This window comes from Camelus bactrianus, chromosome 12, assembly GCF_048773025.1.
Source record: "Camelus bactrianus isolate YW-2024 breed Bactrian camel chromosome 12, ASM4877302v1, whole genome shotgun sequence".
NCBI classification, from domain to species: Eukaryota; Metazoa; Chordata; class Mammalia; order Artiodactyla; family Camelidae; genus Camelus; species Camelus bactrianus.
In genome coordinates this window covers 29,943,754-29,955,102 of record NC_133550.1, presented here as the reverse complement: position 1 = coordinate 29,955,102, position 11,349 = coordinate 29,943,754, and the positions used below count along the sequence as shown (strand labels likewise).

Sequence of the window (11,349 nt, the reverse complement as noted above, 5' to 3'; positions counted from 1 at the left end):
TTGGGTTTTAAAAAGGTTTGGTTTTGGAGAAGAAAACCCTCAAGCCTTCCCTAGGGTCTTCCTTGACACATTTTATAACCACAAGGGAGCAGTCTTCCCTTTGATGAGGTCTTCTCTCCACCTCCCCAGAAATGAAAGAGCAAGTGTAAGTCTGCAAACAGTCTAAAAGCTCTTTCCATTAGCCCTGGACGCCGGAAACCACAAAGGGCAGTCAAGTCTTGATTTTCAAGGAGAAAGCCTCTGATAAACTTTCGCTCAGCCGCCAGGAGATCTGCTGGTTCCTGGGAGGAGCTCTTCTGAAACCTTGAAGATTCATATGCTCTTGAAGACCCAGAGCTGTGGATTATAGTAATTGAAAAGGTTTGGTGGTTTTGGAAGATTACTCTGTTTTTGGTGTGCTCTCACGTTTCCAGGCTAGGGCACCGAGCAGAGAAACCCCTTTTGTTATCTTTTGAAATAAGAATATCAGAAGGGAAGACAGGTTTGAACTGTGGATTGGGGTTGGGGGTCCTAAATCTTTGCCTATCACCTCCGCCTAGATCTTTATAAAGAGATCGAAGAGAGCAATGAAGTTAGGAAATCATGCAACGTTTCCTTGAAGCCTGTTCTGGAACCTAGCTTCCGGGCTCAGAAACTTCTCCAAAAACAGACCAGCTGCGTCGGGCAGTCTGAATGGACCAGCATCTTTGCTTTGAAGATTTTCAGTCTCATCTGCTGAGAGGGTCATCTCTGCAAAGATCTGTTTGCTTTTTGGCAAGTGATGGAGAAACGTAAACAGGCCGGATTACTGACCTTGCCGTACCACCTGCGCCCAGTGCCCCTGGCCGTGCCGGGGTCCCTGCCCCGCCTCCCTCTGCGGGACCCGTTCAGGATCTCCTTGCGCCTGGACACCGCGTGCTGGGAGAGGGCGCCGGGTGGCTGCGCCCCAAGACGGCCCTACCTGCCCCTGTCTCTGGACGGTGCCTTCGAGCCCGCCTTTCTCCGCAAGCGCAACGAGCGCGAGCGGCAGCGCGTGCGCTGCGTTAACGAGGGGTACGCGCGCCTCCGAGACCACCTGCCCCGAGAGTTGGCCGCCAAGCGCCTCAGCAAAGTGGAGACGCTCCGCGCCGCCATCGGCTACATCAAGCATCTCCAGGAGCTGCTGGAGGGCCACGCGCAGGGGCAGGAGGGCGCCAGTCCCCCGTGCAGGGCCGAATGCAACAGCGACGGCGAGTCCAAGGCCTCGTCGGCGCCCTCGCCCAGCAGCGAGCCCGAGGAGGCGAGCAGCTAATGAGCGCCCGGCCCGCCCCTCGCTGCGCCGCGCGCCTTTTCGGTCGGGTCTAAGGTTCTCTCCGGAGGTGGTTTACATTTGTAATCTGGTTTTTTACCTCCAGAACTAAATCTTAAGAAAAAGAAATGAGTGCCTTAGAGGGGAAAAAAAGATTTTGACATTCTGGTTGTTTCCACCTCCCACCTCACCCCCCTTACTGGTTATGTGCCTGTGACTTAAAGGCGCTTATTAAAGAGAAACTTCCTTCTTCTCAAATACAAACTGTACCAGATTCTGAACGCCTCAAAGGGTGAAAACAACAGGAATTTGCCACAGTCAGCGGGGTGGGTAAATTAAGGACGTAAATACTAAAATAAATACAACCTTAAACAAAGAAGAATTACCCAAACTAAATAAACGACAGCCCTTAAAATGAGAGGAACGTTTTCCTGCATCCTTCCTTTGGGAATTGAGGAATTTGATAGACACCGTGCTTTGGATGAAGGTGACTCCAAGCTGACACTTGAGAACACATTTGCCAGAGCGCGTTGCTGGACCAGCCTGTGCTGCTGAGTGTCGGAATGGCAGTGCTAGAGAAGACAGTTCATATTTGAAAGATCCTCGTTTATCAAAAAGTGGTCATTTGGAAACTTCATAGCATTTAGCAGATAATAACATGGTAGTGTCAGTGACCTTTTTTGGAAGAAAACTCAAGATTTGTACGAAAACTTATTCCTCTGAGTTCTGTCCGTTGTTTTTTCATTTTCCTTTTCTTTGCATACCCCCTTGTTCTCACTTCATGTAACATTTTGTTAAATGTGACCTTAAAAAAGAAAAAAAAAAAAAAAAGGAAACGCTTGCATGGTCGAATGGGAGGGATTGAGGTTGGTACATTCTCAAACTTTTATCACCTTGAGGCCTTCCAGGTATATACTGAACTTGTCTAATGACTTTGGTAGTTTTTTTTTTTTTAATACTTAATTCTGGTCATTTTTTTCCCTGAGAAACAATTATAAATTCAGTAGATAAGTCAAATGCTTGTTGACATGTGAAGATAAGCTTCCTCTCTCTAAAGTTGCTTCCTAATGTGCTGAATTTCCCTTTCCACGGAGACGCTTTGGTATGGGGTGAGAGGGTATAGGGGTGCTGGGAAAAGGACAAGGAGAGAAAAGTTACAATGGTGAGAGCCGGTTCCAGGTATTATTTCACTTAACCCCTACACTGAGGTAGGTTTTATTACTCCCCTTCTACAGATGTGTCAACCCAGGGAAGCTAATGAACATTTTTGATGTGCCAGAAGTTTTGTTGTGTGCTTTACACATTTTGTCCTATTTAATTCTCATTAATCTGTGAGGTATTATACATATTTTGTGGCTAAAAACAAAAAACAGAGACTCAGAAAGGTCCCTTGCCCAGGTTAGTGTTGATAGGATTAGCTGAGCTGAAATCCAGTCCTAAGTCAGCCTGACCCCAAAGCCCAGGCTGCTTTCTCCCTGACCATGCTCTCCCTTGCTCTGTTATTTGCTAGCTAGGTGACAGCAAATGCTACTTAACCTCTCTGCAACTCAGGTTCCTCGCCCTCGTCCATACTATTTCACAGAAGTGTAGTTGAAAGGCTTGGGTAATCTGCAAGATACAATCCGATGATTGTTTGTAGTGTTACTGTTTGGAAAAAGTACTGTTAAAATGTATTAACTGCCAATATTTATAATGATGAATACACTGGGGTTCTTTTGTTTCTGGATGCTCAGTTAAATGCTGCGCAATGAACGATTCACCACCAAACTACTTTTTCTTAAGAAGCAGGGAGAGCCTTGTGGTTTGAATAAGCAAGATGTAACAGCTATTTTCTCTTACTCATTAGGTAGTTACATCCTCACAAAACTCCATTTTGTTCTCCAGGCAGGTTGTTATTCCAAATGGGGGTTTCAGTGAAGCAAGTATAAGTGACGTATATTTACTAATTAGGAAAAAAAAAATGGGGAAACATTACCTTCCTGGCTGAGTTGGAGGAGAGGCTAAATGACCAAATTGTTAATTGGGGAATCTTGAGAGACTTTTTTTCAGGGGTCTTCAATAGGTGGTAGTAACACTCTCCACTCCTTTATTCTGCTCCAGCCAAAGGGCAGTCAACTTGACATTCTCTTTTCTGAAGCAGGAATAATAAGAATAAAAGAATGTATTTTGTTTAGTCTATACAGACTATGTGGTTTCTTTTTAAAGCAGGAGAAAATGACCTTTTCTTCATTTACTTCTTTGAAATATGTGTATAAAATGTGTGAATAAATATAATGTACTCTGCTGACATGGGTGGTTTATAAAGAGAGGACAAAGGCAGTTTTAAAAGAGAACTTTATTCTGGATAAAGTGCCTTGAGAGACTTTTAATGTGGTTTTGTTTAAAGCTCTATTGAGAATAAGGCAATGATTTTAAGAAATCTTTTGGAAAAAAATCAATAAAATCCCAACCCAATCATGTAATTTTTTTTAGAGAAAAAAAATCAAGCAGTTTTCCTGGAACTTTCCTGATGGCTTACAGGAGGAGCCCCAATCCAGGAATGAGAACTTTTAAAATATTCAGGCTTCTCTTTTCCTGTGATTGAACACTTAATTAACCATAGAACAATCTGACTTAGGGAAGAACAAAATTAATTACCAAGAAGTTATGTAGAAGCAACGAAATGAGGAGAGTTTTATGGAAATAATGAATTCATTAATGGAGAAAGATTTACATGTCCTTCAAGATCTCTCCTGGTTTTTTGGACACTCAGCTCAGACATATCCATTGATTACACTGTATTGCTTTTAGAATATTCCTTGTGGTTCATGACAATGATTAATAACTCTGACACCCTACCTCTACCCTGAGGATATAAAGAAGGAGCTGTGGGAGAGTGTCCCTACAGCTTGACCTCTCATCTACCTGGTGACCTTGGGTAAGTCCCTAACTTCAGTGACCTCAGTTCCCTAACCTAGGTCATGTGAAGATTAGATTGCATGATCTTTCAGGCCTTCCAGCTAGAAAATGTCATTCTTCTCACATGTGCAAAGTCCTCAACTAGAGGAAACAAATGTTGGTAAGGCCTGCCCACTTCCTGCCACACAGCGCAGCAGTGGCTCAATGCGTCTGTATCATTTTTTCCCACTAGAAAGGTCCAGTCCCAGAGTTGCAGCTTACTCTTTTTGAATCCTAGTTGCTATTACAATGCTTAATTTTTAAGAAAGGCAACGTTCATAATTTTTTGAAGAATCTTACAGTCTGGAGGGAAAATGGACCGATTTCACCTCAGTATGAGGACAAAAGGTGTGTTATAGCTGGGGTCCAAAATAAAAAATACTAGGAGGATATACAGAAAGGAGGGACTTGTTCTAGCGTTAAGTGAGGAGGGGAGTAGGAGGAAAGGCTCTAGGGGATGCAGCATTGGGCAGGTAAAACTGGAATGGTCTGGCCACTTGAAGCAGCAGACCAACAGGGTATTGCAATCATTAAGAAAGAGGAAGTAAGGACTTAAACTAAGGCAGTGGCAGTGGCAATGGGAAGGAAGTAATGGACTGGGAGATGGTGTGGGAGTAGCATTGATAGGTTCTGGACACTGAGAGGATGGGGTTGGGGATAAGGAAGAGGGAGAAGTTAGAGACAACTCTAGTGAGTTCCCATCAACTGAAATCGGGAAGCAGAGAGAGAAGCTGATTCACAGGGTACCAGTCTTTCTGGAGATGCTTGCTTTAAAAATAGCAACAGGCTACTCCTGTCCATAAGCATTTGAAATGCTGATGGCACAGTCCGGAGGGAAGCCAAGGACAGCTGTAGATTGAGAGGCAGACACATGTAAGTAGTAGAGGCAGTAGATGAGATCTCCCAGAGAATACTGATGACAACAAGAGAAGAGAGCTGGGGCAGGCCTATGCTGAAGGAGTGGCAGAAGAAATGTCTTTGAAGAGGACTGAGAAGTTGGAAGAACCAGACTGGTGTGAAAGCATGGCAATTAAATGCAGATATCATTTTATAAGAAGGGAGTGGTTAACAGCATTATGTGAATCAGAGATGTCAGCAGGGAGTTTAAGTGCGATAAGGATCCATTGGATTTAACCATTAAAAGACCACTAGAGACCTTTATAAGAGCATAAAAGGGATGGGATGAGAAAGCAGAGGATGAAGACTGCCCTTTCAAGATGCCTCACAGTGAATAGAGGAGAGATGGGATGATATAAAGGGACACCAGACTGAGAAGATGGGATATCAAAGGCAGTGCTGAGCCTGAGGTCTCACAGGTGAAGCGGCTCTAGTGGATGACAAGGCCTCAAGGAGTGTGAAGTCAAGTGGAGGTAAAGATCCTAGGAATTGGAGAGATTAAAGAACTGGGAGGGCAGCAGGTTGGAAGGTAACCAACTAAGACTGAGGTGGGTGTTTATGTCACTGAAAAAGATAGAGCAGGGTCTGCCATTTGCAGACAATGGCAATGAAAATGAAAAGAGGGTTGTATGAAAAGTACAACTGTGTTGGTTTAACAGTGTTCCTTAGGTGCCATCTGGTTTCAGAAGCATTGAGTTAACAGTTCTTAATGACTTGGGCAAAAAGTTGCACTAAGTCCTCTGTGATGACACAAAAATTTAATGACATTCATATTTATTTCATATTTTACAGTTTCATGACTGTAAGTAGCTCTCGAAGTTTGCCAGTGTTTATTATATGAGGTAATGATAATATACACAACACCCCTTGCCCAAGAGTCTGGCAGCAAATAACCTATTAAGCATCTATTTATTAATATCCTTTTTCCCCCTGTGGTTTCTGGGGCTAAAAAAAAAATACTCTTCTCATATAGAATAGTTTTAACACAGCAACCAGGATAAAGTAGATTTGCAGTAGGTTAAGAGCTGGAAAGAAAGAAGAAAACAGCATTTTATTTTCTTCCCTTTGTGGAATTTTTTCTAGAGACAGGAAGAGGAATAAAACAACCTAGGGAAATAGAACAAGGTTTGGAGGCGAGTAGAATTGAGATGCCCTTCCGTTATCTGGATCTGGAGAGATGGGGTCTGTTCCTCTGGCCTAACCATTTTTGACCTGTGGGTAACATAACGTTAACTCAGGACACTTGAACATTAACTCTCATCCTCCTAACTCCAGGTGCTATTAAGCCTTAAGTGAATTTGAGAGCAAGGTCTCATCAGGCTAGGGAAAGCATTTCACAGGATGAGTCAGGACTACCCAGCTACAGCCAAGCCAACTGAGGGTCAGATGGTGTATTTCAAAAGGTTTCTGAGCTGTTTCTCTCTAGACAAAGGTTTTCTTCAAGCTCCCAAAGTTATCATTGTTTTCTCCCCAAATGGACAACAATCCTACCCTTTGCCCTGGGAATGACACTTCTGATGGAGATGTGGATAAGCAGAATCTTTCTCTGCAGAGTGATCACTGAAAAGGCAGACTCTACCCCTTCTTGCCCCTCCTCTATCAGCCATCACCAGCCCTTTCATCTCCACGTTGGCAGACAGGCTGCTGGGAGAGGGCAGAGAGCCTAGAGTTACTTTATATTTTCCTTATTGGTCCATGAAACAACAGAACTATCCCCAGCTCTTTGATTATCATGGCTGAGTTGTGTATGTGTTCTACGCGCAGGCCCTCTGGGTGGTGAGATCGGTTTTTAATCCTTTCGTAGCTATTTAGCTGCGTCCTTTGGTGAAAACGTGTCAGCGTCCTTTTCACGTTGGGTTACTCACTGTCATTAATCATGGCTTAAATGAAACCGCAGATGTGGCAGAAGGAAGTGCATCCAGACAATGAAACTCTCCAAACTGGTTTTTGCCTGCAGAGCAAACCTTGAGGGGACCACTCCTGAAGACATTTCTCATTTCCCTGAAGTGGAAACATCCCTGAAGAAGGAATCTTATCTTGGAGTCATAGGACAAGAAAGGGCCTTGGGAAATGACCTGGTTCAACCCCAGGGGTTTTAGTGAAATGAAGGATTAAACCATGCAGGGCAGAAGCGTATCTTCTCATTTTAAAAGACCTCTAATGACAGAAATTCTCCACCAGCAGACATTTCCTGAGGGCCTATCAGCAGCAGGCTAGCCCTTATATGTATTATTCTCATCTGATCTTCACAAACATCCTATGAAGTATGTATTACATATCACTTCCTTTTTTTTTTCACTTTCTTTTTTTTTTTCCTTTTTCAAATGGAGGTACTGGGAATTGAACCAAGTACCTCGAGCATGCTCAGTATGCACTCTACCAATTACGCTATACCTCCACCCCCTATATCACATCCATTTTAAAGATGAGGAACTGAAGCTTAGAGAGGTTAAGTAACCTATCATACAGGCAGGGGAGAGGTCAGAAAGGTTCTAAACACAGAAGCTTCTGTTGTTACGGAGTTTGGAGAGTGCCACCCTGTCAGCACATGGATGCTCACCAACCTGGAAGCTCTCTGAACCCCTTTTGGGTTTTTATGGAGGCGTCTTTACATAGCCATAATTGATTAAAAAATTGGTCATCGGTGACTGAAGTCAATTTCCAGCCCCTCTCCTTTCCCTGGAGGTCCAGGGTTGGGGCTGAAAGTTCCAACCCTCTAATCACTGGTTGGCTCCCCTGGCAACAAGGGACCCCTCCTCAGGGGCTTTCCAAAAATCACCTCACTAATATAAACTCTGATGTGGCTGAAAGAGGCTTGTTATGAATAATGAGGCACCTTTATCGCTCTCATCACTTAGGAAATTCCAAGCATTTAGGAGCTCTGGGCCAGAAGCCAGGGGTGAAGACCAAATTTATACCTGTTATTATAAATCACAATACCACACAAGGACACTACCCTGAACAGCCACCAAATCAAGAAACCAACTGCTGGCCAATTTACAGATTCTATTCAAGTTTCACCAACTGTCCCAGCAATGTCAGTTTTTCCTTTTCGGCCCAGGATCCTATCCAGGAATATACATTACCTTTAGTTATTGTGTCTTTTCACACTCCTTCAGTCTGGAACACTTTGTCAGCCTTTCCCTGTCTTTCATTTCCTTGACAGTTTTAAGTGTACAGGCCTTCACACTGTACGATGACTGTCAACCTGGGTCCTTTTGGTGTTTGCGCATGACCAGACTCAGGCCATGCGTTCTCGACAGGAACATCTCAGAGACGGTGCTGTGTTCCTCTCTACCTCACACCAGGAGATGCAAATTGTCCCACCACTGGCCACGTTAACCTTGATCAGTTATGCTGGTGTCGCCAGGTTTCTCTACCTTAAATTCACCATTTTAGCCTCTGTGACTGATTAGTATCTGAAGGAGAGTGAGGTATTCTGATATTATGCCAATATCCTTTTCTTCATCAAACTTCAACCAACTTGCCTCCATATTCATTGACAGTTCTCACCTGCAACAGTCGCCTCCACAGTGGTTGCCAAATATGGATTCTCTATTTCCCTTGGTCCTTCCATATTTATTAATTGGCATTCTCCCATAAGGAAGAGCTTTCCCTTCCTCAATTCATTATTCACTTATTTTTATTAGTATGGACTCATTCAGTAGTTTGTAACCCATCAATATCATTTTTGATATTGTTCCTAAGTGCTCAGATTGTCTCCAACTTGATTGGGGGTGGGGAAGTCCCTTCAAGCTGGTTCCTTTTACATGTCCCACCCCCATCATTCATTGAGCATTTCATTATTTTTCTGGCACAAGAAGATGTTCTTTCTCTCTCGCACACACATCCTTGTGATTTATCAAGAATGATCTCAGTAAACCCCGTGAGACTTTTGTGTAATTGTACATTTTTCTGCAGAGAATCTAGCCTAGCTTTTATCAGATTCTCAAAGAAGGTCCCTGCCCTCTGAAAGTTTAAGGACCATGACTAACACTTCAAGAAATGCCTAGCGGTTCTTTCAGATTTGCCACTTTTCAGGTTCCTTATTACTGGGTACCTTGGAGGGGCTTTAGCCTTCTTGCTATCTCTATTACTTCCGTCCTAAAACAATTTCCAGCTTATAGGAAATGCTCAATAAATGCTAGCTGTTAAGATTATTATGGAGGATTCCCATGCTCTGGTGCTAGATCCTTCAGAGTCTGAGCCCGGAAAACTCTCATTTTCTCTGAAATCTAATGATCCATTTAGAGTCTCTCTTCTGCACTCCTGCAATGCATCTTCAAGTTGCCTCTTCAATGGCCTGCAGCACCTTAATTCAAAGTGTCTAATTCCAAGCTCATGACCCTTTCAAAATCGTTGAAGTTTTCAAAATTGCTAAGTTTTCCTTAGCACTTCTGTTTAGCTATCCTTTCCATGCCCCAGGTGCAAAAAGTGTGGATTCAGTTGACTCCTCTCTTTCCACGTCCCTCCATCATCTTATCACTGTGCCAGCCAGGAATCTTATGGTCTTAAGAAAATTCAAATCAAAATGACCTAAGCACAAAGATGTAATTTTCCCCCCCTCATGTAACTGGGAAGTCCAAAGGTATCCTTTTGGGCACAGATAAGTCCAGTTCAAATCTTAACATCACAGGGACTCCTGCTTTTTCTACCCTTCAGCTCTGCTTCCCTTTATGTGAGTTCCATTTCTCAGACAAGTTTGCTTATGTGGCAAGATGGCTGTCAACAGGCCCAGGCCTACATCTTATCTTCTTATCAACACCAGAGGAAGAAGGCACCTTGCTCTTGGGAAACAGAAAAGCTCCCAGGATTAGCTTTTATTCTAACTGGATCATGTGCTAATTCCTCAACCAGTTCCTGGGGCTGGAGGCTTGGGGTGGAGGCAGTGATGCTGAGTATCCAGGTCTGAGTGGCGTCAGTCCACCCAAACCACACAAAAGAGAATGGAGATCGGATGGTTCTCCAAGAAACATGGGTTCTACTGCCAGAAAAAGAGGATTTACGCAGGGCAGACTATCAGCTAATGCAAAGTCTGAGAAATGGCAGCTAAGGATCTGAACAGGTAAGTGATGTAAGCACTGAAATGAAGAGAGTGAAGTATTTTAGCAATATCCAAGATTTAGAATTGACAAGACTTGGTTGAAGGTGAGAGAGGAGGAAATAAAAAAAGACACTAATTTCTAGCTTAGGTGATTGGCCAGTAGTAGTGTCTTCCCTGAGAGTGGGAACAGATTTTTAAAGAAGGAAGAATAATGAATTGAATTTACATGTTGATTCTGAGATGTTTATGGGAACTTTAGGTGGAGCTGTCCAATAGATGTGGGTTGGTCAGGTGAACGTGGGGTCACCAGCCATGGGTGATAAGCCATGGGAGTGGGTGACAATGAGTCATGAAGAATGCACACAGTGAGAAGAGGGCCAGGATGTGGCCCAATTAAAATGTTTTCAGGAAGTGTTCTGAGAATGATTAATAGTATCAAATACTACAGAAGGCAAATAAAAACTAAAATTGGTCCACCTAATTAGCAACTACAAGGTAACTGGTGATGCTGGTGAGGAGTTTCCTTCGAGTGGTAAGGACTCAGCCGGGATTAAGAATCAAGGATGGGATGGGAGCTGAGGAAGCAGAGGCTTAGGCTACAGACACCTCTCTGAAGTAGGGTGACTATGCACAAAGATGGGCTGGGATTCAGTGTCTTTTCCCTATAACATATATTCTTCAAGGGGTCTTCTTCCCCCAGAACTTGGGCAAGTGTCTTGGTGCCTGATTATACACAGGTTTTCTCCCATTCTGGGAAAGAAACACATAGCAATGGAGGTGAGGCAAACTCCAGAAGTCTTTCTCAAGCTAACACTCTAAAGTGGGGTAAATGATTATAGGTTCCTGGGGTCCCTGGAGATGCTCAGTGTTTTGAGGGCTACCTGTCATTTACTGATTTGTGGACTAGGACACAAGGCAAAAGGAGAAACCTGTTTTACACACATTCATCAAGCAGAGTAAAGTCTTTACAGTTCTTCACAGAATCCTTACTGGTGGTCAAGATCTCCGATCTGCCTCAGCAAGGCCAAGCAAGATGACTAGTCCCGTTTAAAAGAAATTTCTGTGAGTATTCCAAATGAAAAGTTCTAGACTGGTCTTGGCTGGTTCTTGGGCTGAACAGAAAAAAGCAGCACAAGATGGCTAAATGAGGCAGTGTGACATCAAGAAAACAGCATTAAACTTGGGCATCAAAGCGCTTGGTTCT

General features: G+C 43.5%; 1 protein-coding gene across 1 annotated transcript; it reads left to right on the top strand.

Moving 5' to 3' along the window:
• ASCL4 (achaete-scute family bHLH transcription factor 4) lies at positions 1-3,096 on the top strand. The gene has a single exon (XM_010970565.3). The coding sequence runs from the start codon at positions 761-763 to the stop codon at positions 1,268-1,270; it is 510 nt and encodes a 169-aa protein (XP_010968867.1). The 5' UTR covers positions 1-760; the 3' UTR covers positions 1,271-3,096.
• Positions 3,097-11,349: the final 8,253 nt, after the last annotated feature.

Bases quoted from the DNA above. Each gene is read 5' to 3' on its own strand.
- ASCL4 (XM_010970565.3), top strand. From the start codon at position 761: ATGGAGAAACGTAAACAGGCCGGATTACTGACCTTGCCGTACCACCTG.